This window comes from Dipodomys ordii, unplaced genomic scaffold (assembly GCF_000151885.1).
Source record: "Dipodomys ordii isolate 6190 unplaced genomic scaffold, Dord_2.0 Scaffold51, whole genome shotgun sequence".
Taxonomy (NCBI): Eukaryota; Metazoa; Chordata; class Mammalia; order Rodentia; family Heteromyidae; genus Dipodomys; species Dipodomys ordii.
Window position 1 is genome coordinate 1198855 of NW_012267267.1, and position 25204 is coordinate 1224058.

At 42.9% G+C, this 25204-nt stretch overlaps 1 protein-coding gene across 2 annotated transcripts; it reads right to left on the bottom strand.

Annotated features, from left to right (window-relative positions):
- Positions 1 to 4505: 4505 nt before the first annotated feature.
- On the bottom strand, positions 4506 to 25204 carry Zscan20 (zinc finger and SCAN domain containing 20). Of its 2 annotated transcripts, none has more exons than XM_013020509.1 (7): positions 24712 to 25204; positions 13885 to 14071; positions 13143 to 13219; positions 12556 to 12640; positions 10306 to 10992; positions 7776 to 8192; positions 4506 to 6559 (listed from the first exon to the last, which is right to left on the bottom strand). In XM_013020509.1, exons 1-7 carry the CDS (start codon positions 25153 to 25155, stop codon positions 5319 to 5321), a joined length of 3138 nt encoding a protein of 1045 aa, XP_012875963.1. In that variant the 5' UTR covers positions 25156 to 25204; the 3' UTR covers positions 4506 to 5318. The 2 variants fall into 2 exon arrangements, with proteins under 2 accessions (XP_012875963.1, XP_012875964.1); XM_013020510.1 differs by lacking the exon at positions 24712 to 25204 and adding an exon at positions 24055 to 24112.

Sequence of the window (25204 nt, forward strand, 5' to 3'; positions counted from 1 at the left end):
AATGGGTGATAGAAAAAGAATTCCCGGGCTGGGAAGGTGGCTCAGTGGTAGAGCGCTTGCCTTGTATACATGAGGCCCTGGGCTTGATTCCTCAGCACCACGTAAGCAGAAGAAAAAAAAAAAAAGCCGGAAGTGGTGCTATGGCTCAAGTGGTAGAGCGCTAGCCTTGAGCTGAAGAGCTAAGGGACAGCGCCCAAGCCCAGAGTTCAGGCCCCATGACCGGACTTCCCCCCACCAAAAAAAAAGAAAAGAATTCCCATGGAGACTCTGTAGCAATTCTCTTCTTCTCAAGTACAACAGGCTCTATTTCTGGAATCAGAAGAGTAAGATTCAATCCTCTGGAAATACCCAAGTATCTCATCCATCACTTTCCTTGTATCTTCTGAGTTCCTGGGTACCTCAGATTTTTTGAGGAAATCCTGAAGACATTATCAATAGATGTGTGTGAAATAGGCCAGCAATCAAGGAGACATTTGTTGTGGGTAAGAGGCAATGATGCCAAAGCTGAGCATCCATCCATGTCTGAAGCACCATGATGAAGAAAGGGAAGATGCTCCAAGCACAAAGGCCTTGAAATGTTGGGTCCCTATCCCCTGACACGCCACTCCTTCAATTACTCCCCTTCCTCCTTCCCTCTACCCTTCTGGTGTAACCAGGGAATGCCACAGAAATTTTTTTAAAAATTCCTTTTGGGAGGGAGAGGGAGGAAATAGTTTGATGTGAGTTGTTCATCAGGCTTCCCCTTCAAATAGAATCTGACTAGCTTTAGGAAACGCACATAATACTATAGGAAAAGAAAATAATAAAAGATGGAAAAGCAAAAGGTGAAGTCTGATCAATGAAGTGAGGAGCTGCAAACCAAAGAGACTCTTCTGTTTCAGAATTAGACCCTAAGTTCTAGAGCCTCCTGGAGGCCAGGATTCAAACCATTTTGAATTCAATCATCAAGAGGATACCAAATTCTATCACAAATGCCAAGGTTCCATTAAAAAAATAAGCTGGCCAAGGCCAATGTTCCTGCAGATAAGCAAGTATATTCTGTTTCCCTATATAGAGATACGTTTCTGGGCAACTTCAGGAGCAGGGTTCTCCAGATGTGGTCATGCATGAACCCCAGCCCTATTGCATGCTGGTCACAGAAGGATCCTCTTGTCCTGCCCCAGGTGCTTCGCAAAGAAGCTTTGTTCATCACTGCCTCCAGAGGGCGCCCTTGAGCCACTTTCTGCTGGTTTTGGCTGCCTTTATGTAGGAGTTACTCATTTCTCCAAAACACGGAATATGGCCAAGCCAAATTCTATGTGGAAAGAAGAGAAAGAAGGTCCCTTTCCATTTGTGTCACTTGTGTCACCTGCCACCAAAGTAGGGTTTCCTGAGCCCTAGTAGCCCTCAAGACTTCAGTGCCAACAGTAATCAGCCCCAGGTCTGCAGCTTCTCTTCTGCTTGGGCTCAGTTGAACCCATAAGGCCACCCCAGGACCAGACATAAGAGACTCTTGCCTTCCCAGTCTCCACTGCTGTGGCCCTCATCCTCTAGGGGGCACAATTATGGGGGTATTTCCCTACAATGAGAATGTGAAACTAGAAATAAGTATCTTGTAATGATAGTCATGAGCCAAATCTACATGCAAGGAGAATTGCTAATACTTCCCTGAGTTGAAAATCAGTGTCAATTTGTTCAGTATGTTTGGGCAAAATTATTTCATTAGCTTCTGCCCTTCACAGTTCTGAGGCTCTTCTGAGGCTCTTGGCTTAATCAAATGGCTCTTAAAGACATTGTCAGCTGTTAGAGAAGATAACCTATTGTATGCTAAAGTACCTGAGCCTCTTTTGTACTCTGCCACCTCCTTCTAGCAGATAGGAGACTCTGACAGAGATCAGATGAAAGATCAAGTGACTGAGGAAAAGGATGGGAAGAGGTTATTCACCAGGGTGCTGGGGTAAGAAAGGAGCAAGCCTTTGCCCTACCTTTAAAGCACTGTACATCTGGAGATAAGTCTAGATTTGCTGAAACTCAAGGAGGAAAAAAAAAAGATGAAAACATGCTAACACCAATGCTGGGAGTGTGAGGAGACAGAGCCAGGAGCAAGAGGAAAACCAACGGCCTGTGCCCCGCTGAAGACCCCTGTGCTACATACAGGCAGCCCTGACGCCCTGGGGCAGTTTGGAGTGGGGACTTCTGAATGGATGGGGTTATGGGATGGTCAGTGGGAGCAGAGGACCAACATTGAAATAAGGGGATGCATCACCTGATTCATTTTTACTTTAGCTGCTGCCTCTAGTCAGAGACAGTTTAGGTAGCTGGGGTACTCAGGTCAGTCAGAATTGTTCTGGGGGAGAGGGTGAGCCACTGCCTCAAACAATGACACCCCCTGAAAGAATGCTTCTTCCCAAGAGTCAAGTAAACAGAAAGAGGGGACCACCTGGGCCCAAGCTTCTGCCCGACCCATGCTACCCTTGCTTTCATGGCTGAACCTCCAGTTAAGAGTTGCAGGAAGGCAGTGACAGATCATGGGCATGGAAAATTCACTTCAAACAGGAGACACTGGCACAGTCCCAAGGTCAGGGAAAGGGTGAGTCAAGTCGGAAGAGGGCTACCATGTCACTTCCACACACAGCTCAGCCTGGCTTCCACAGCAAAGATGTCAGAAAATCCTCCAGGTGTCAGCAAGGAGATCAGTGGCCCCAGAGGACAGTAAGAGTAAGGACAGTCCAGAGCACTTTTAAACAGCACCTGCTTCCCTGTTCTGGCACTTCTCAAGTTCTGTTATAGGCCCGATGCCTCATTTGACGTTAAACATAATCCCTTTGTCAGGAGTTTAACTGCCCTGCACACACAGCTAACTCCAAGGCCTCTCCTCTCCTCTGACCTCAAGCCCAGTATATAAGTGTACTGTGGTCAGGAATACCATTAGGCAAACTTAAGTCTTTTGCCCTTCTGTGACATTTTCATATCCTCCTCATGTCCCCAATTTTGAACGATATGTGTTCTTCCCAGTCTCCCAAGGCTTTCCCCTGTGGTCCTCAAATCTACTTCTGAAACCCCACAGATGTGCCCCTTTCTCTTCAGTGTAACCCCTGCTCTAGTTCAGGCCCTTGCCTTCTAACTGGAACCATGCCATAGTGTCCTAACAGTGGCATAGCTGGTAACTGAAGCTTTTCCAGGTTCCAATCAGCCGCTAGATTCTGATACTTGAACCTGTTTCCCTGGGCCTGGCATTCAAGCTTTCCCTATATATAATCTTACCCAAGTACCTCTCCACTCTCAGCTCCCAACACTCCCTACCTCCCCCAATTCTACACTCCAATAGTGCTAAAAATAATAATTTACAGTCCTTACAGTCCCACATCTGTACCCTGAGTTCATGCTATATCATACTACAGCACCTTTCTCTGGAACTCCCTTCTCTCTTTGGGATCTCTCTTTCCAGCTCTCATAGTTCTCTTATATCATCATCTTATTGTAGTTGCCGACATCTGTTCATTTCAATACAGGACTTATCCCTCAACCCCTGCCATTCAGAATAACATAAGCAAGAAAAAGTAAACTAGCTGTGACCCCAAGTGGGCTGGTTCTGGGGAAGGAAGGTTCTGGAGCAGGGAGAGGGGTTAAGAACTGACCTTGTTCCACGGGCGTGACAAAAGCCTCCCCTCCACCTACTTCCTCACATGTGCACACCACGTTCCAATCACATCCATTAGCTGATAGATACTTCCTACGGTCAGAAATAATCAGAACATGAACAAGGCCCCAATGCCACAGAGAGATCATGGCAAGGGGAATTTGCTTTAAAATTCGGCAACATTTTTGTGTGTGTGCTAGGACTACCTGGGACTTGAATTTAGGGCCTGGGTGCTGTCGCTGAGCTTTTTAATCAGAGCTAGTGTCTCCACTTCCCACCTTTTTGGAAATTAAGTGTCTCCCAGACTTTCCTGCCCGGGCTGGCTATGAAGCATGATCCTCAGATCTCAGCCTCCTTAGTGGATAAGATCATAGGCATGAGCCACCAGTGCACATCTTTTGGCCTACATTTTGTTGTTGTTGTTGTTGCTTGTCAGTTGTTGGGCTTGAACTATGGGCCTGGGGGCTATCCCTCAGCTCTTTAGCTCAAGGCAAGTGCTCTACCACTTGAGCTACAGCACCACTTCCGGTTTTCTAGTGGTTTACTGGAGATAAGTCTCAAAGAGTTTCCTGCCCAGGCTGGCTTTGAACTGCGATCCTCAGATCTCAGCCTCCTGAGTAGCAAGGATTACAGGCGTGAACCACCAATGCCTGGCTTTGGCCTACATTTTTATAAACCCTTCTAAGGAACAACTCTGGAGGCCAAAATGGTAGAGATGAGAAAATCACCCAGGTGAACTTGTCCAACTTGGCCTATGTGAAAAGCTGGTTCAAATGGTCGAACTGGGTAAGACTAAGTAAAGAGAACTCATGATAAAATGCTACCGTGAAGCTGGAACGTGGAACTTCTCAATAGAGAACCACATACCAACTCCCTCTACCTCAGTCTTGTCATCAGGATTAGGAACAAATAGAAGCCAGGGAGGCCAGGGATGAACAAGCAGTGGAGTAGACGCCACTAGCTCTACAAGGCTTAAGTCTGGTCAGCCAAGTATAACAAGAAGCAGAAACCACTTCTGAGAAGAGACTTAAAATATCACTTTGGTTGTGTTTTCCCCAATCCTAGCCAACCCATCTCTCACTCATATTACTATTAAGACGAAATATCATACTCATCACTTTGATAATAGGTTGGCCTTGCTCAAAGCACTTCACCAATTCTAAACAGCCCAGTTCTTCATCTTTAGAGCATCTCAATTTCCATATTTGTTCAAGGGAGAATTCATGAACTAATCACTAGGCTCTAGGTTCTCAGCTCTTCCCCCTCTCACTAGGGAGTCTCATATTTTCCTGAGGATATGCCCTGAGAGCATACTACCCCACAAGAGAACTCCATAGACAGGGCAGAGACCAAGTAACAGTTTGGAATCATTGGTCAGGGTCACTGATTTAATCCCCTAAGTCACGAGTCTGGCTCAAATACTGATAAAGCTCACACATGACAGCAAATACAAGGACAGCCTGAGGCTATTGTGGAGGTCTTTATCGGAGAAAAACAAATTACACTTGAGAAAAGTGCCTTCTGGATCCTTACTTAGTATCTGTAATTCAATTCCAAATTACCTAGCAATTACCAAGACTACTACTTCCCTGGGTATAAAATTGAAAAACTGGAAGATTTCTTTCTGGTATATGGTTTAAAATCTTAGGAAGTGTGAATACACAGGGACTGCTCTTTTGTTGGGAGTGGAGGGGTCCTCCTATGATGTTTTCCCTCCTGTATGGATTCTCCGGTGAGCGCTAAAGTGGGAGCTGTTGTTGAAATCTTTGCCACACTCCATGCACTTGTAGGGTTTCTCCCCTGTGTGGATTCTCTGGTGAATAATAAGACTAGAGCTCTGGTTAAAGCATTTCCCACACTCTCTGCACTTGTATGGCTTCTCTCCTGTGTGAATCCTCTGGTGAGTGATGAGGTTGGAGCGGTCCCGGAAGAACTTCCCACACTCGAGGCATTTGTAGGGCTTCTCCCCTGTGTGGACTCGGCGGTGCGTGACGAGCTTGGAACGCTCACTGAAGCACTTCCCACAGTCCGTACACTTATATGGCTTCTCCCCAGTGTGGGTTCGCTGATGGTTGGCCAGGGTGGAGCTCTTACTGAAGCTTTTCCCACACTCAGCACACTCAAATGGTTTCTCTCCAGTGTGGATTCTTTGGTGGCTGAGGAGAGCAGAGCTCTTTGAGAAACATCTCCCACATTCAAAGCACCGATACAGTTTATCCCCTGAGTTGATACTGTGGGGTCTGGGAGAGCTCAAGTTCCCACCAACTCTCTGAAGTTGCTCAGATATCTTCCCTGCAGAATTCTGCCATGGAACACTAAAAGATGGACTTTGTTCAAAGCCCTCCCCACCAGACTCACTATACTGGTTGGGACTTCCTTCCAAGTGTATCCTCTGATGTTTCAGGAGGTTGGAACTCTGGTTAAAGCTTTTCCAACATTTGCCACATTTATAGGGCTTTTCCCCTGTGTGGATTCTCTGGTGGGTGATAAGATTGGAGTGGTCACTGAAGCTTTTCCCACATTCAAGGCATACGTAAGGCTTTTCTCCAGTGTGGATTCTTTGATGGGTATTGAGGTTAGAGCGGTCACTAAAGCTTTTCCCACACTGCAGGCATTTGTAGGGCTTCTCATCAGTGTGAGTCTGCTGGTGGGCGAGAAAGTGGGAACTCCGGCTGAAGCTTTTCATACAACTATAAGGTTTCTCCACGAGGTACAGGCCTTGGTGGTCGATGAGTTTTTCTAAGTCCTCTTCAGAAGAACAGTCGTCCCACTGTTCCTGGGGAGGCTCTTTCCACTCCCCTGCACCTTCATGCTCATTTTCACTGTCTTCCTCCCAACCAGCTTGACACACAGCTTCAGTATTGCATTTTGCTAAGGCTCCAGGCAAATCCTCAAAAATGTCCTGCTCTGAAATCTGATCTTCATCCTTCAACTCAAACCCTGAAAGAATAGACAGAATACAGTTTTGTTCATTCATTAATTAGCCCTGATGTATCTATCTGTATTTTGTGTCATGTGAATTTGACTAATGTGAACTTGTTATCTTATACCTCACATCTTATAAATGTGACTTACTTGAAATTTATCAAGTTTCAGGGAATATAACCTGCACAGCTCAGCCACACAGTCTGGAACATGATGACCTCAACCAAAAACCCCACAAGGTCCAGACCAAGCAGCTGGCTATTCAGCCTCCCTGGCTAATTACCCTATCTCAGTATTCAATAATAAACACCTCCTTCCTTCTTCTAGTAATTCACTAGACCTTGTGTCATACAAGACTGAGGGGGGGGGGGGGGGGCGGAGCTCCGCAGGGCGGCTCCGTGAAGGCCATGGCGGCCATGGTGGCTTGGCGAAGCCCCGCACCAGGCCAGGTGGGCGGCCCCTCTGACCCCGAGGACTGGAGGACCAGCTCACGGAGGGCGGCGCGGGCCTGGTAACTTCCAAGATTTAAAGTTAATTGATTGCTGGTAGTTGTGAACAAATACAACTTTTGTCCCAGGTGTGTGCCATTTTGAAGACAGTTTTTTATCCTTGAGGACAAAAGGAAACCCCTTGGAAAACCTGTTTTACATAGCAAAAATTTGATTCCCCATATGAAGTAAAAAAGGCCTAAGCAACAAGACATTGGTGGGAACATTTATCAAGCCACCCAACTCAGATTAAAGAGTCAAATGGATCCTTCCACTGAGAAATCAAGATGGCAGTCCAGTATGGGAAACTGAGGAAAATGGATTTAATACAAGAATGTTGTGATATGTACAACCAAGCAGGGTTCTTTAACATGGATTCCATGAGACTGAAGATACAGGTTTCTAACCCACCTCATACAGACATATATGTCATTAAAATTAGAAGAAAGATGACATCTAAACCAGAGGCTAGTTTGTATTCCTGAAACTTTTTTGCAATTTGAATTAAATATGACCTCATGGAATATTAACATCAATAAAACTTCTAACACTTGAATCAAAAAAAAAAAGACTGAGTAAGTTCTATAATTGTCCACATATGTAATCCATACTAAGTAAAAATAATCAGAGAGCTAGAGATTATGTGAGAAAGCCCACACCCTTTTCCTGTTCAATCCCATTCTTAAGGTCACCTATATTTACATGTCTGCGGATCTGTGGACTCCCAAGGGCTCTAGGCTTACCTGTATCTGGAGTTTTAGGGCATGGGGTTGAAGGTTTGATGACATCTCCATCTGCCAACTCACCCCAGGCCTTCTGGTCATCAGTCTTAATATTCTTCTGCCCAGACCCAGGGACCCTGACAATCTCCATAGCCCTGATGGAAGTCCGAGCTCTCATTAATAAATCCAGCTCTTCATAGAAGGGACAGGTCCCTGGTGGTTGACTGCTCTTGGCTTTCCGGTAGCTTCGAAGGAGGTTTTTGAATCGGTAACGACATTGCTCCAGTGTCCGCAAGAAGCCTAATGCACATAGTCGTTCTGCAATGGCCCGGTACACCTGACTGTTTTGGTGACAAGTGCGAAGCTTTTCAGAGAATGGAGACTCACTAAGAATTGCCAGAAAAGCCTTGGTCTCCTCATAGCCCCAGTGCACACCTGCTGTCAGGAGGGAAGAATTCACAAGTGTGAGATTTTAGCAGTGTCTGGGTTATTAAGGACTGGCGTTACCTGCCCTTTTAAGTATCTAGAACACAAGCAACTCAGAAACTGTCCAGATACTTAGGAACACAAACTTGATTCTCAGAAGTCTGCTAGGAAAGTCAGCGAGAGCATCCTACAACACCTGTTCTAAAAGGTCCTATTAACACTTTTAATATTCCGAAGGGGAACACTTAGGTGGTCATAGTCTATCAAGTGTACCAACTGAGGGGCTGGGAAGGTGGTTCAGTGGTAGAGCACTTGCCTTGCATGCAAGAGGCCCTGGGTTGGATTCCTCAGCACCACATAAGCAAAAAGAAAAAAGCCGGAAGTGGCACTGTGGCTCAAGTGGTAGAGTGCTTGCCTTGAAGAGCTGAGGGACAGGGCCCAGAGTTCAGACCCCACAATCGGACCCAAAAAAAAAAAAAAAGAAAAGAAAAGTGTACCAACTGAACCCACTCACTTGGCTTCAACTGGTTGGCAATTGGAATCCATGAGATTCTCCCTATATCACATATCATCTATCTCTTTTGTTAATTCTCCCATTAATAAAACTGAGAAACCTATGCAACAGAGGTCCAACTGATGATGCCCCCTCCCACACACACTCACATATACACTTGGTTCCAATCCTAGGACTTGAATTCAGGGCTTAGGTGCTGTCCTGAGCTTCTTTTGCTCAAGGCCTGTGCTCTACCACTTGAGCCACAGTAGCACTCCTGGCTTTTATTAAAGATAAGAGTCTCAAAGACTTTCCTGCCCACAAACTGCAATTCCCTGATCTCAGCCTCCTAAGAAGCTAGGATTAACAGGAGTGAACCACCAGCATCCAGCTCCCTCTCCTCTCCTGTGAAGGAATGAAAAGGAGATCTAATCTCCTGGTACTTATTTTGTTGGGTTTTGACTTAGTCTTTCTAAAGAATTATACTATTTGACCTCCCCATAGAGTCTATTATACTTTAGTTAATTCATCTATAACCTCCTGCATACCATCCAATGTGTTTACATATAGATTTACAGGTATATCCAAGCTACTATAAATCAGGGAAAACATGCAACATTTGTTTCTCTGGGTCTGACTTATTTCGCTTACTGTAATTTTTCCCAAGTTTTTCCATTTCCTTACGAATGGCACAATATCATTCTTTATAATGGACAAGTACAATAAAGGGGGGCACAGGGGAGAGGGGAAGATGAATGAAGGGGGAAGGAGGGGATAGGCAGTCAAGAATTCATTGTATATACCACAAAATTTTGGAGGGTGACATAGATCAAGATGCATTATATACATAAAATGCTTTGTTAAGTGCCAAAAAATTCAATATATAGCCTACAAAATTAAGAAAAGTGAGGAAAGGGATGGGTTGGGGGGAATGGGTGAGAATGTTGATCAATGGATGACATTGATCAATACGCATTCTATTCATAAACTGCTTTGTTAAATGGCAGCTCCTTTGTACAACTACTTGAAAAGTTATTTTTAAAGGAAAGAAAGAGAAGGAGGTCTAAGCTCAGTTCCTATGTAGGTAAGTGACGCAGCCCAGAGAGGCAGCACTGAGGAAGGAAGCCATGTGAAACTGACAGGAACCCTGTGTGTCTTTCAATCAAATGCTTCACTGTCTCATCTTTACTGGGACACGGACTGTCAAGTTGACACTTAGTTTCTGCTGTCTATTTGGAATTTCACTTGATGTCTCTCCACATCAAATTTATCATCTGTGAAATCACAGGCTCATAGGCTCATGTATACTAAGAGAAACATTCCCATGGGAGCCAAAAGTTCACTCTTGTAACACCTACTATCATTCCCATATGAACTGGAGTGCGCTGAGAAGTACTGGGGTCTTGCCATACAAGTCTGTCTTACAAGTGTTTGCTTAGGTAATTAAGAAGACTTGGGCAAGGAGATTTCATCATGGGGGAACAAAGTGAGGGTTTGAGGATGCCTAAGGAACTTAGCATCTTAATCTAATGGTATCAATCCAGACCTCTAGTCTGTGTTTAACCTCAGGAACCACAGGCTGGCTAGTAAACAGGGTTAGAATGGGCATCTGCTTAATCCCCGTGTTCTTACCAATACGACTGTGGAGCAGAGCTGGACCCCCTGCAATCCTGGACCCCTGGGCAGACTCCTCGGTGGCTAGGCCAGAACTATCACAATCTTCTATTGTTTCTTCGGTCTCCCAGCCCCCTTCCTCCTGCTCATCCAGTTCAGCATCACTGTCCCCCAGCCTGGGAAGTGTCACAACCACTCCTGAGCTATCTGTGGCTCTGATGGCTGTCCGAGCCCTCACCAAGGCCTCCAGCTCCTCATAAAAGGGGCAGGTCCCTGGTGGGTGGCTGCTCTTGGCTTTCCGATAATTCCGCAGGAGGTTTTTGACCCTGTAACGACACTGCTCCAGTGTCCGCAGGAAACCCCGTGCCCTCAGCCGCTCTGCAATGGCTCGGTATACCTGGCGGTTCTGGTGACAAGTCCGGAGCTTTTCAGAGAAAGGAGATTCACTCAAAATTGCCAGGAAAGTCTTGGTCTCCTCATAGCCCCAGTGAACGCCGGACACCTTTATGTCGTCCACATCGCCTTGGTATTGCTCCTCCCAGGCCTTTGAGTCCCTCCAGGCCAATGCCTGAGCTGATTTTATTTGCTCACTATGTATGCTGTAATCTGCAGAGTTCCTTTTCCCAGAATTCATCAGGCTTAGACTCCAGACCTCTTGTCCTTGCTCTGACTGGGAGTTGACACTTGGTTTTGAAACTAAAGCTCCTACACAAAAAGAAGAGAAATGACTAAGTAGAAGTGTTTTGTTGAACATTGTCCAAAATGTTCTAAAGCTTACATCCTTTCACTTAGAGAGTCTGATGAAAGAGTCTCCTTGGAGAGAAGTAACAGGATCATCCTACCAGAACAGGTAAGTGACTGCTTTGGTCATTTACTTTGTGGTTGTTATGTTGTTGTTTGTTATATGCCAAAGAATAACTATGAATGACTCACAGACAGAAGCATGACATAAATCAGCCCAATCAGACTGAATTCCAGTAGGTGTGTGCATGTGTGTATGTATGTGCATGTATCTCTCTTGCCAGGAAACTTATGACCTCTATTGACACTGCCATCTTTTTTTTTTACCATAATTCAAGCAAGCTTTCACATGTGGCCAAGTGCTAGATTGATGGCAGCGGTACTTATCAGCAATATCCAAGCACATGATAAGTAAAAACATATGAAGTTAGGCACCAGAGACTCATGCTTGCAACCCCAGCTACTCAGAAGGCTGAGATCTGAGGATGGTCATTTGAAGCTAGCCTGGGCAGGAAAGTTTGTGAGATTCTTATCTCCAATTAACCATCAAAAAGCTGGAAAAGGAGCTGTGGTTCAAGTGCTAGAGTACTAGCCTTGATGAAAAAAAGCTAAGGTATAGCACCTAGTCCCTGAATTTAAGCCATAGTACCCATATTTTTTCTTTTTTTGGGTCCGGTCATGGGGCCTGAACTCTGGGCCTGGGCGCTGTCCCTCAGCTCTTCAGCTCAAGGCCAGCACTCTACCACTTGAGCCACAGCGCCACTTCCGGCTTTTTTCTTTTTGCTTATGTGGTGCTGAGGAATTGAACCCAGGGCCTCAGGCATGCAAGGCAAGTGCTCTACCACTGAGCCACCTTCCCATCCCCAGTACCCATATTTTAAAAAAAGAAAGAAAAAGAAAAAAAAAAAAGAATCCTACTGTCAAGGAAGTACAACAAATCAAGAAACTTCTATATCTTACCTTACCAAGGGTCAGGCCTGTCAGAGGTATCTTCTACTTCACCGTACTCATGTCTAACTCCCCTCCCGGTAACCCCAGCTTCCTAGGCAGAGGGCTCACTAGTGCTTGGCTTCCCATGCAGGTGTGCTACAGAAAAAGGAGTCTGCACTGGTCACATGGGCGTCAAGTACTCAAGGCCTATGATACTTTACAGTTTTATACACCGGACTCATCGGGCTTCATTCACTTGAGTCTGCCCCAGAGAGGCAGATCTCTTTTGATAGAGAAAGACTGGATTTCTGAGACAGCAGGCTAGGCCCAGCTCCTGGCTCAGAGTAATGTACTGAGGAGAGGAAGGCAAGGAGCCTCGAGAGGGCCAGCTCTGGACAGCCATGCTTCCAACCCTAATCTGGGAATATTGACTCTGCAGGAACAATGTTAGTTTGAAGGAGCAAGTTGTGTCTTCTCTTTGAAATTCCAAAGACTGCAGAGCTACAAATCTTAAAGGAGTGGCACACAACTCTTAGGGAACTGAGTGTACCAGAATCAGGCCATCTTGGGCCCTGGGGAAGGGCATGCTTTCCTTACCCAGATGCACGCTGTTCTCACAGTCATTTGCTGGAGGGTCCTGACAGAGCAACTTGTCAGCATGATTGATGGGGTCCAGGGCTTCCTGTGACATGTGCAAGAGAAGGACTTTAAATATTATGGATCCTTGAAACAGGTTGGGAGTCCTATCAGGCCCCAAGAGAGATCTGTGTAAGACTATCACACAGTGTCCAGACCACAGAAAGGTCCCACAGGCTGGGCTGGCGCCATAGCTAACACCCTGGGTTTTACACTCTTTTGCTGGGAAGAGGCTAGGGGAAGAGGAAGACACTGGAGGGCAAGGGCACAGTAGGAATAATGACAGGCCAGATGCTGGTGTCTCACGCCTAGCTACACAAGAGGCTAAGATCTAGGATGGTAGTACAAGGCCAGTGAGATTGCCAGGAAAATCCATGAGACCCTATCTCTAACATAACCACCAAAAAGCCAGGCTGAAAATACAGCTTAAGTGGTAGAGTGCCAAGCATGCAAGTAATCTGAGCAATTGTAAGACCCTGGATTCAAGCTCTGGTATGAGAAAGAAAAAAAAAAAAATGATAGGAGGGAAAGAACAAAGAGCAGCTCACCTGTGACTCAGCTATCACCTCCCAGTCTTCAATGCTTCCTATCTTTGAGACAGTAGGAAGTCGAGTAGTAAGGACAGCTAGAAGAAGAAAAAAGAAAAACTCTCAACTCCAAGATCTGACTCTAAAAACCACTTTCTTCTAATATCTACCTTTTTTTAAAAACAGTGCTTGGATCCCACTGAGTTACTGCTATGGCCAGCACAGACCTCTTCTTCCACATTCCTTCTAGAACATGGAGTTCCTATTCCCCACTCACCCCATTCCCAATCTCCAGCTGCAGTGAGCTCGCTGGCACTTTCGAGAGCTTCCTCCTCTTTCACAACACTTTCTTACTTAGTAAGTGTGTCTTCAGATATTATCCCTTGCTCTGAATTCTGCACATCCTTCCTTTCCTGTGTGTGTTAGCATTATCCTTACCTTTGGTCCTCAGCTCCATCCAGACCTGAGCTCCTCCCTGCCTTGGAGTTCCTGCCCTACAGCTGGCCACGCCCTCTCTCCGCCCAGACCCACCCACGCACTCATTTACCTTACTTCCTCCCTCACTTCCCCACCCACCGGTGACTTGGAAGTGGGCTTACACCATGTGCTCCCTTTCCCGGGGAGATATGGCCCCTCTAATAAACCTTATGTCTCCCCTGTGGTCCTCTGGAAGGGTCCTGAGGATCCTCACAGTGTGCTCTTCCTTACCTCCAACTCTCTCCCTCTGGCTTCATCTCTATGTTGCCAGATTTTTGGTACTCACCACTCTCTTTCAAGGGCCGAGGCGCCATCTTGGCAGGTAGATCTTTGGGAATGCCAGAGCATGTACTTTCCATCCACTGCTTCCGGGACTGTGTCTCAGGCCACTCATCTGCAGGCTGAGGCTGCAAACTCTGAGATTCTTGCATTGCCTTTAAAGACTCGCTCTCCTCTGCACACAACTCCAATTCCTGCACACAGAGGATCAAAATTCCCAAAGGTCAGTTCAACAATGGTCCTTCCACTTCAGTAACACAGAATGTTTTTTTGCCTATGAGTATGATCCAGGAGTTAAAAGGCTCTTTAAGACTCAAAGACAGCTTCAAGTATAATGACAAAGTCACCAGACTAAGAATATAGACCAGCATTTTTCTACCAAAAGATCATTGCTTTGTTCAGCTCTGGGAAGTTATACAAGTATTTCAAAACAGTTGCCACTATCTGGGAGCTGGGAGCTCATGCCTATAATCCTAGCTATTCTGGAGGCTGAGAACTGAAGATCACAAATTGAAGCCAGTTCAGACATTAAAGTCTGTGAGATTTTTTTTATCTCCAATTAACCAGTAAAAAGCCAGAAGTAGATATGTAACTTAAATGGTGGAGTGCCAGTCTTATGTGAAAAAGCCAAGCCAAATGAGAGCATGAGGCCCTGAGTGCAGGCTCTCCCTCTTCCAAAAAATGCTGCTACTACTCAAAACATTTCTGACTCATAAAAAGATAAACTATGTAAAGTTTTGTGACAGTGGAAATAATGTATAAGCATAAAAATAAGTTGTTTGCTTCTCAGGTAGTTATAACTTAGAGGTACTGTGTGACCAGCTGCGGTGACTGTCTTTATTCTCAACCTCACCACCATCCATCCCTATAGAAACACCCTGAGTCCACAGACAGTAACTGATGACAAAGAAAACGGATACTCAAGTGACAATGAGGAATCTAAAAGACAATACGGCAAAAATTCCTGGTTTCCCAATGCAGATGCTCCACTATAGATGAGTGGATCAAAAAAATGTGGTACCTATATACAATAGAATTTTATACAATCATTAGAAAGAATAAAATAATGTCATTTTCAGGGAAATGGATGGAACTTGAACAAGTCATGTTAAGAGAGGCAAGCCTAGACCACAGAGATAAACGGCACATGTTCTCCCTGATATGCGGAAGTTAGATCTGAAATACACTGGGATATGACCAGTTACACAGAACTCCAGATACTCACATGCAGTGAGACCAAAAGAGAGAGAGAATAGGAGAGAATCACAAAGGTGCAATACCCAAGCGCCTCTTCAGATGTATATAAAATAATACGCATACTGAAATGAACTCCAAAGATATGAAAAAAGGACTTTTTTCTTAATTTGTTTTTTCAGTTGTGGATGACTCTGTATTCTTTACCTTATAAGGTGTATTCACATGCACATCTGGGGGAGGGTTCAGGGAGGGCACAGAATCAGGGGAAAGGGTGAGAAAGTGCATACTGGCTGCACAGGCCATCAAGGAAGATGAACTATGCAACCTGTGGGTGGAAAGGGGAGGGAGGAGGTAGATGAGAAAGAGGGACCAGATGACACTGTGCAATAGAAAATGTACTTGCTAACTGACTATGAAAGGTAACCACTGTTTATTATCTTTAAAATAAGAATAATTTAGCAAAAAAAAAATTCTGGTTTCCAGCCCAGCAAGTAAGGAGCTTACAAGTTGCCAGTCTAGCTCAACAAGCACTAAGGTGAACAAACACATAAATCAACAGCTCTTCATGAATCCATCAGGGCAGGAAGCTCACAGGGCATACAGTTTACCAGAGCAGAAACATCTTCAGGAACTAGTGCTGGGGTTTAAAAACAAAAACACTCAACTGTAATTGACAAGTTGCTGAAGGCTCAGTGTAGACAACTCTGAGGATTAAAAGCTCTAAGAGGAAGGGGGAATACTGTCCAAAAGGAAATGTACTCATTACCTGACTTGTGTAACTCCTCTGAACATCACCTTTATAATAACCATTTTAAAAAACAATAACAAAAAAAGCTGGAAGAGCAGAGGCAGCCACGCTTAGTGAGGCTTTATTTTGTTATTTCTTTTTGTGTTGGTCCTCAGGGCCTGGATGTTGTCCCTGAGCTTTTGTGCTCAAGGCTTAGCACTCTTCCACTTGAGCCATAGGTCCACTTATAGCATTTTGCTAGTTAATTGGAAATAAGAGTCTCATAGACTTTCCTGCCCAAGCTGGCTTCAAGCCATGATCCTCAGATCTCAGCCTCCTGAGTAGCTAAGATTACAGATGTGAGCCACCAGCACCCAGCTACTTTGTGAGTTTTATACACAGGAGTGGTACCAGGTTCTCGTGTACATCACAGAAAAATCCCTTTGCTTCCCAAAGGCTAAGGGGAAACACACCAGCACACTCTGCTATGTTAACAAAGCCTGCTCTAAGTAGGCCTGCCCTCAGGAGAGCTATTTTACCAGCGCTTAACTTAACTTGCAGAAATGAGGTTCCAACTCCAGTTCTTTCCACTCTTACACTCAAGGACAGGAAATGCCCAACTGAAGCCTGTTAAGGCCTCTTGTCTCATCTAAGGGCCAGGAAGGTTTCAAAAAATTATCAGACCAGATATTTTTATACTATCAGTGGTCTAAATACACCATTTAAAAGAGATCATTTGGGGCTGGGAAGGTGGTTCAGTGGTAGAGCACCTGCCTTGCATGTATGAGGCCCTGGGTTCGATTCCCCAGCACCACATAAGCAAAAAGGAAAAAAGCCGGAAGTGGCTCTGTGGCTCAAGTGGTAGAGCGCTAGCCTTGAGCTGAAGAGCTGAAGGACAGTGCCCAGGCCCAGAGTTCAGGCCTCACGACCTGAACTAACTAAATAAAAAATAACGGGGCTGGGAAGGTGGCTCAGTGGTAGAGCACTTGCCTTGCATGCTCGAGGCCCTGGGTTTGATTCCTCAGCATCACATAAGAAAAAAAGCCGGTGGCACTGTGGCTCAAGTGGTAGAGTGCTAGCCTTGAGCTGAAGAGCTGAGGGACAGCGCCCAGGCCCAGAGTTCAGGCCCCACGACGGGACCCAAAAAATAAATAAATAAATAAATGAGATCATTGCAGTTGAGTCAAAAGAAAAGACCCAACTACATTTCATCTGCAAGAAGTCCACTTTAAATATAGATTAATATCAAATATAGATTAAAAAGTAAAAGGAGGAGAAAAGATAAATCAACCTAACATTATTCAAAAGAAAGTGAAGGTGGTGGTACATGCCTGTAATTCTAACTATTTAGGAAGTGGAGATAAGAGGATCTCAGCCAATCCAGGTCCAAAAAGATAAAAAATAGTAGTTCATGCCTGTTATTCCAGTTACTAAGAAAGTAGAAGTAAAAAGATTATGGATTTAGGCCAGCCTTGGCAAAGTAGAAGACTCTATCTGAAAAATAACTAAAGCAAAAGGACTAAGGATGTTAGCTCAAGTGGTTGAGTGCTTGCTTACTTACCAAGCAAGGCCCTGAATTCCTCAGGAGAGAGAGAAGAAGAGGGAAGGAGAGGGAGGGAGAGGGAGGGAGAGAAGCTACATAAATTTCAGACATAGACTTCAGAATAAGAAAAATCATCAGGGACAAAGAGTGGCATAAAATGGTAAAAAAAAAAAAAGTATAAAATGATACAAGGGTCAATACTCCAAGAAGGCAAAATAATCCTCAATATATGTAAGTATTTCATGTACTCTTAATCCTTAATGTGCCCAACAATAGAGCACCAGGATAAATGGGGCAAGAACTGAGAGGAATGTAAGAAAAAAAACAACAGACCATTCCACTGTTATAGTCAGAGACTTCACTCCCTCTCTTAGAAGTAGACAGAACTAACAGACATAAAACTAGCAAAGGCACAGTTGAACTAAACAGTACTGTGAGAGGAATCAGATCTAATTGAAACTCTATAAAGTACTTTCTCTAACAACAGCAGAATGTACATTCTTTTCAGCTCCCGTTTGTCAAGATAGACTAATTTGGGGCCATAAACTATACTTTAATGGATTTAAAATAAGAAAATTATATGATGTGTACTCTTGGATCACGAGGGAATTAAACTATAAATCAGTAACAAAAAGCTAGCTGGAAAACGCCAACATACTTGAAAATTAAACAACAGATGGACTAAAGAAGATATCTCGAGAAATTTAAAAGTATTTTCAGTAAGTGAAAATGAAAATACAACTTAATGGAACATGTGAAGGCACTGCTTAGAGGAAATCTTATAGCATTTAATATGGATGTGAGACAAGAAGAAAGATCTAACATCAATAATCAAAGCTTCCACCTGAAAAGACGAGAAAAAATAAGAGTAAATTAAACCCAAAGGAAGAAAAAAAAAAAAGAAACAAAAAAAACTGGAGCAGAAATCAATGAAATTGAAACCAAGAACTCAATAGAGAAAAATCTACAAAAACAAAAGCTTGTTTCTTTGAGAGGATCAGTAACACAGATAAGCCTCTAGTCAGAGTAAGAAAATAAAGACAGAAGACAAATTACTCATATCAGAAATGAAAGCAAGGCCAGCCCTACAAATCCCATGGACATTAAAGGACAATAAAAGAATATGAGAAAGTCTTTGCTGACACATTTGATAACTAGGATGAAAAAAATACAACTCCTTGAAATTCACTATCTGCCAAAGCTCACATAAGGAACAAACAACGTCAATAAACCTGTATTTTCTATATGAAAAACTAAATCTATAATAACCTTCCAAACCAGAAACAAGCACGGACAGGTTCACTGGTGAATTCTACCAAATTTTTAAGGCAGAAATTATACTACTTCTCTATAGTCACTTCTAGAAGACAGGTGAGGAAATATTTCCATAATTATTCTTTTTTTTTTTGGGGGGGGGGTCCGGTTGTGGGGCCTAAACTCGGCCTGGGTGCTGTCCCTCAGCTCTTCAGCTCAAGGCTAGCGCTCTACCACTTGAGCCACAAGCCAACTCTGGCCTTTTTCTTTTTGCTTATGTGGTGCTGAGGAATCGAACCCAGGGCCTCAGGCATGCAAGGCAAGCGCTCTACCACTGAGCCATCTTCCCAGCCCTCCATAATTATTCTAAGAAGCAGCATTAACCTCATACCAAAATCAAAGACCATAAAAGAAAAACAGAGATTAAGCTAGGTGTAAAAACAACAAAATATTAATTAGCAGAGCAAATTCAATAACTGTAAATAAATATATATATATATATATATACCATAGCCAATAGGATTTACTCCATGTGTGGAAGGCTGGCTCAATGTTGAATATCAATTAATATTTTAACATTGACAGGCTGAAAAAGTAAAGTTATACGTTTATATCAATGGAAACAGAAAATCATTTGACAAAATTCCACATGATAAAAACACTCAACAAACTAGGAATAGTAAGGAACATCCTTAATTTGACAAGACCATCTACAAAAAACAAAACGGCTATAGCTGCCACCCTATTTAATGCAGGAAGCTCAAAGCTTTTGCTTGGTTAGAAACAAAGAAAGGATGTCCTTTCTCACTGTTCATTTCAACAGCATAATGGAAGACCTGGCTAATTTAATCAAAGAGGAAAAAGAAATAATGGGTATGCAGATTGGATGGAAGAAAATAATTCTTTGCAGATGAAATGTTACCTATGGAGAAATCTGAAAGAATCAACAAAAACAAAAACAAAAAAACCTCCTGAAACAAGAGATTGGAGTAAGGTTGCAAGACATAAAGAAGGCAATCGTGTTCCTGTGCATCAGTGATGAATAAGTGGAATCAAAAACACAGTAAATTGAAAGCACAGTGCCATTTACCCTATCGGAAAATGAAATACTTCCAGATATCAGTGGCTCATGCCTATAATCCTAGCTTACTTAGGAGGCTGAGATCTGAGGATTGCAGTTTGAAGCCACCCCAGGCAGGAAAGTCCATGAGACTCATATTTCCAATAAACTACTCTAAAAAAGCTGGAAGTAGTACTATGGCTCAAGTGGTAGAGCCAAAAAGACACTCAGGGGTGGGCTGGGAAGGTGCCTCAGTGGTAGAGCGCTTGCCTTGCATGCATGAGGCCCTGGGTTCGATTCCTCAGCACCACATAAGCAGAAAAAAAAAGGCCAGAAGTGGTGTTATGGCTCAAGTGGGAGAGCACTAGCCTTGAGCTGAAGAGCTGAGGGACAGCGCCCAGGCCCAGAGTTCAGGCCCCACAACTGGACCCCCCCCCAAAAAAAAAGACTCAGAGATAATGCCCAGACTCAGAGTTCAAGCCCCAGGACTAGCAAAAATAAAATAAAATAAAATTCTTAAGTATAACTCTAACAAAATATATTTGAGCACTATAGGAAGAAAACTAAAACTATGATGGAAGATATAAAGGACTAAACAAAAGAAGAAATATTCCATGTATCCCTCATCAACCTAGCAACCAAAAAGGTAGGTACTGTTATCATTGATGTTTTTCCAGTGAGTCAACAGAGGTAAGTAATCCATATTTATATAGCTAAGTCGTAAAGCTGAGAAAAGGGAAGTGTGGTATTAGGTATTTAACATTCACAGTTTTGCTCATTTGCAAAGAACCCTAGAGACGTTTGATATAATGTAATCTTGCTATGACACAGAGAATTTTAAATTCTGCTTCAAAGCTGCTGTATATAGGCAGTTCCTTTAGCGGGCTATAGTTTGACCCATAACCTTCAACCTGCTACTCTTCATTTGTTATAGTCACAAATTCTTAAGACATCATACCTAATCCTGTTTTGTTGAGGAAAATAATAGGCTTGAAAATGTATGGACTACAAATGGGAGGGGCTTTCCGTACCTGTAGTCCCCATCAAAATCCTAGCACATTATTTTGCGAATATTGACAGACTGATTCTAAAGTTTATATGGAGAGGCAAAGGACCCAGTATAACTAACACAGTACTGAAGGAGAACAAATACTAAGGTCTATGTATGTCTTCAAAAATTACAATAAAGCTACAGTGACCAAGGTAATGCAAAATTGGTGAAAGAATAAACTGAAGTCAGAGGGAAAAGAACAGGGCCCCAGAAATAGACACACATAAATATAGTGAACTGGACTGTAACAGAAGAACAAAGCAAGATAGTGAAGCAATAGTAATATGGTCCAAAATGGGCATCAACTGCAAAAAGCAAACAAGTCTAGATGCACACTTAGGCCTTTCACAAAAATTAATTCAAATTGAACTAAAGACCTAAATAACAAAGGGCAAAACTATAAAAACTGTTTGGACATAATGGAAGGGAACACTTAGAAGGTCTTAAGTATGGTAACTGGCTGTTTGCCCAAAGGAACAATCTACCAAAAAAAAAAGTATTAAGCTGTCTTTTAAGATTAAAAATTGTTCTATGACATATTCTGTCTAGAGAACAAGATGAAGAAAACATTTTCAAAAGATTCAACTGATCAAAAACTACTATATAAAACAAAGAATTTTTTAAATTGAATTTCAAAAATTTTAAATGACCAAAACCTTGGACACTTCACCAAAGAAACTGTAAAGATGATAAACAAACATGTGAGACATGTTCCATATCATTTATTATAAGAAATTTCAAATTAGAGGTTGGAGATATGGCTCAGGTAGTAGAGTGCCAGCCAGTAAAAGCATCAGATACTGAGTTCAAATAATGTCTCAGAGAAAATAAACTTCATATTAAAATGAGATACTTAGAAATACTTCTAAGAGAATGATCAAAATGCAAAGCCCAACACCAAACACTAGCAAGGATGTAGAACAACAGGAACTGTAATTCATTGCTGGTGAAAACACAATGACATGGCCATTTTGGAAGTTATATTTGGCAGCTTCTTTACTGAAGTGAACTGCAAATGTGAGTCTATACAAAAGCCTCAGAACAGTGTTATATGTAACTACCAAAACTACAAAAACACAACCAACATGTCCTCCAATAAGTGAGTGGATAAGTAAACTGTAGCCTAGCCAGACAACAAAATACTATTCAACAACAAGAAAACAAAAACAAATGAACTAACAAGTTATGAAATATCACAGAGAAACCTTAAGATGTATTATCAAGTAAAAGAAGCCAATTAAAAAAAAATGCTACGAATGGTGTGATTCCAACTATGTGGCACTCTAGAAAAGACAAAACTATGAAGACAGAAGATGTATCAGCAGCCCCAGGGGTTAGAGAGGGAAAATGATAGGTAGGTAGAATACACAGAATTTTAGGGTAGTCAAAACTATTCTGTAAAGCACTATAACGGTAGTACATATAATTTCCAATTTGCCAAAACCCACAGAATATACAATACCAAGAGTAAACACTAGTATAAACTATAGACTTGTGGTGATCGTGATATGTCAGTGTATGTTCACTGATGGTACAAAATGTAACATGGGAGTGGGGGACACTGATAATGATAGGGCTTGGAGAAAGGCCAGGGACTAATGAGAGCTCTATCTTTTGTTCGAGTTTGCTAATACTATTCTAAAAAATAAAGTCCATTTTATTTATTTATTTAGTCTATCATGAGGCTTGAACTCTAGGCCTGGGCACTGTCCCTCAGCTCTTCAGCTGAGGGCAAGCACTCTACCACTTGAGCCACAACATCCCTTCCAGTTTTCTGATGGTTTTATTGGAGATTAGAATATCACAGAGTTTTCTGCGTGGGCTGGCTCTGAACCACAATCCTCAGATCTCAGCCTCCTGAGTAGCTAGGATTACAGGCATGAGCCACCTGCGCCCGGTTTAAAGTCCATTTGAAAAAAAAAAACAAACAAACTTATCTGTGTTCTTGTTGAAGAGTGGGATTTTGCAAAAAGTGATGATAATTTTTTTAAAAGCTAAAAAACAAATAGCAGAACTGAAAGATTATTTGGGGGAAATTTTCTCAGAGACCACTTAACCCTAAACATAGGGTTGCTAGGTGGTGGTTTTTCACTCTGAGGAGTGTAATATATTTCACTCCCTTGCCAACATTTGGAAACATTTTATCTGCAGAGATGATAATATGGACAGGTGCCCTGCAACTCAAGACCACAAGCTATGATATGCATGTCTGAAGAAAGGCAAGCTCCATTCTTACAAATCTATTTGTTTCAAAATTTATGAACATTCAGGAGAAAGTAATTTTAAATTTTAATTTAAAAAACTCATAGAAAAGTAGAGAAGATTCTGTTACCTTATTTTTTTCCTCCATTTTAGAAACAGTTCAACTTTTGGTACACTTACAAGAGGCCTAATTTGAGAACCTTTTTCTAGTCCAACCCTCTCACTTTAGAGAAGAATCAGAAGAACTTAATTAAGTCAAGGCTCATCCTATTGGTCTCAAGTTCTGCCTCTTCCAGCTCTGAAGTCCTAAGACTTCCAATTGTTTCTTCACTGCTATAGACTAATAGCTAATTTCTTCAAAAAGAAATAATATGGAGCTTGGGAAGTATATTATAAAAAGGCACATTCCCTCAGACTCAGTTCTCCTACTTTAATTATTATTATCTGTAAAGGAAAGCATAGACCTTAACCTTTTCTTGTCATAAATTCCCATCTGTGTAGAAGTTTACAATGTAAGTGTACAGAAAGCCTCTGCCACTTGCAGGCCATACATTTTCAAATCTATTATGTTCCTCAGCAAAACAGGATTAGGTATGATGTCATAAGAATTTGTGACTATAACAAATAGAGAAAGGCAGGGTTATGATTAGTTGAAGGTTATGGGTCAAACCATAGCCTGCTAAAGGAACTGCCGACATACACCAGCTTTGAGGCAGGATTTAAAATTCTCCATGTCATAGCAAGATTATATTATATCAAATGTCTCTAGGGTTCCTTGCAAATGATCAAAACTGTGAATGTTAAATACTTAATACCACACTTCCCTTTTCTCAGCTCTACCATTTAGCTATATAAATATGGACAAGTTACTTACCTCTATTTGTTGACCCACTAGAAAAACATCAGTGACAACATTAACTACCTTTTGGTTGCTGAGTTGAATAGATGAGGGATATAAATATTTTAAAACTTAGAACAAGGCTAGATGCTTGGCTTAACTGGTAGAGCACCTGCTTAGCAAGCGTAAGGCTCTGAATTCAAACTCCAGCATCATCAAAAAGGGGGCGGGGGGGGGGAAGCTCTAGAACAGTGTCTAATACAAACACACAATGATCACTCACAAAATGTTAGTTTATACTACACCTGGGCTTCATGAACTCAGCAGTATTGTTTCCATGGTTTGCAGAAAGGCATCTATATCTGCGGTGGAAAAGACAATGACTTTGGAACCTAAGGCTTAGGATTTAGACTATGGTCCATCAAATGAGTTATCTCTGTGAGCTATTTGACTTTTAGGGCTTTAGTCTATGAAATAAGGATGATAATATTGTTTCTTTCTACATTCATTTCTGCCACAAACATTCAAAGAGACTGACTGTGTTAAAGATAAAGCATAACACATCAACCACATTGAGTAAGGTACTAGGAGGCAGTTTATGTTAGTGGTTAGGTGACAGGCTCTACTGTCAAACTAACAAAACAAACTAACTCAAATCCTGGCTCTTCCATCTGGGAGTTGTGTGTGACCTTGAGCAAACTGACTATCTGTTCTTTGCCTGTTTCCTCATTGGTAAAATTAAGATAACAGTAACTACTCTTATGAAAAAATGCTAACAGGATTAAATAAGCAAACACATGTAAAACAATTGGAACAGTACCTGCTAGAGAGCAGTGCTAAGTCAACATTGTTTGTTCAGTAAACACTGTTAGCAATATTGTGATTTAGGGCAATTATTAGCCTAATCATAGCCCTGCTACCTTGCCCAGATGGTGTTTTAGAGAACAAACTATTTGCCTCACCCACTGTCCGGCAGCTTCAGCCTCTCGGTGCCAATCCTCCACCAGGGCCACCGCTTCCTCCCCACTCCCAGGATGGTGTGCCTGCACCCAGGTCTGCATATCCCTGGGTAAGATGGCCAGGAACTGCTCCAGCACCAGCAGCTCCAGGATCTGTTCTTTGAGGCGAATCTCAGGCCTCAGCCAATGACAGCAGAGTGCCCAGAGCTGGCTGAAGGCTTCATGGGGTCCAGCTGCATCTCTATATCGAAACTGCCTGAAGCGCTGGCGGGAGACCTCAGGACCAGGACCAAGGCCAGGGTTTTGGCCCCTCTCTTGGGATTTAGATTCTGATCCCCAGGAGTCCTCCTCCAGTTTCACAGTCAAAAGGTCTTCAGGCTCTGGAGGGGGAGGGGTCTGGACCTCAGATTCCAGGGCCACAGCCATCTTCAGCTGTGCTGTCCTCATCTGGTAACCTCCTTCATCAATGATGTGTTCTTCAAAGGGGTCCTGGGGG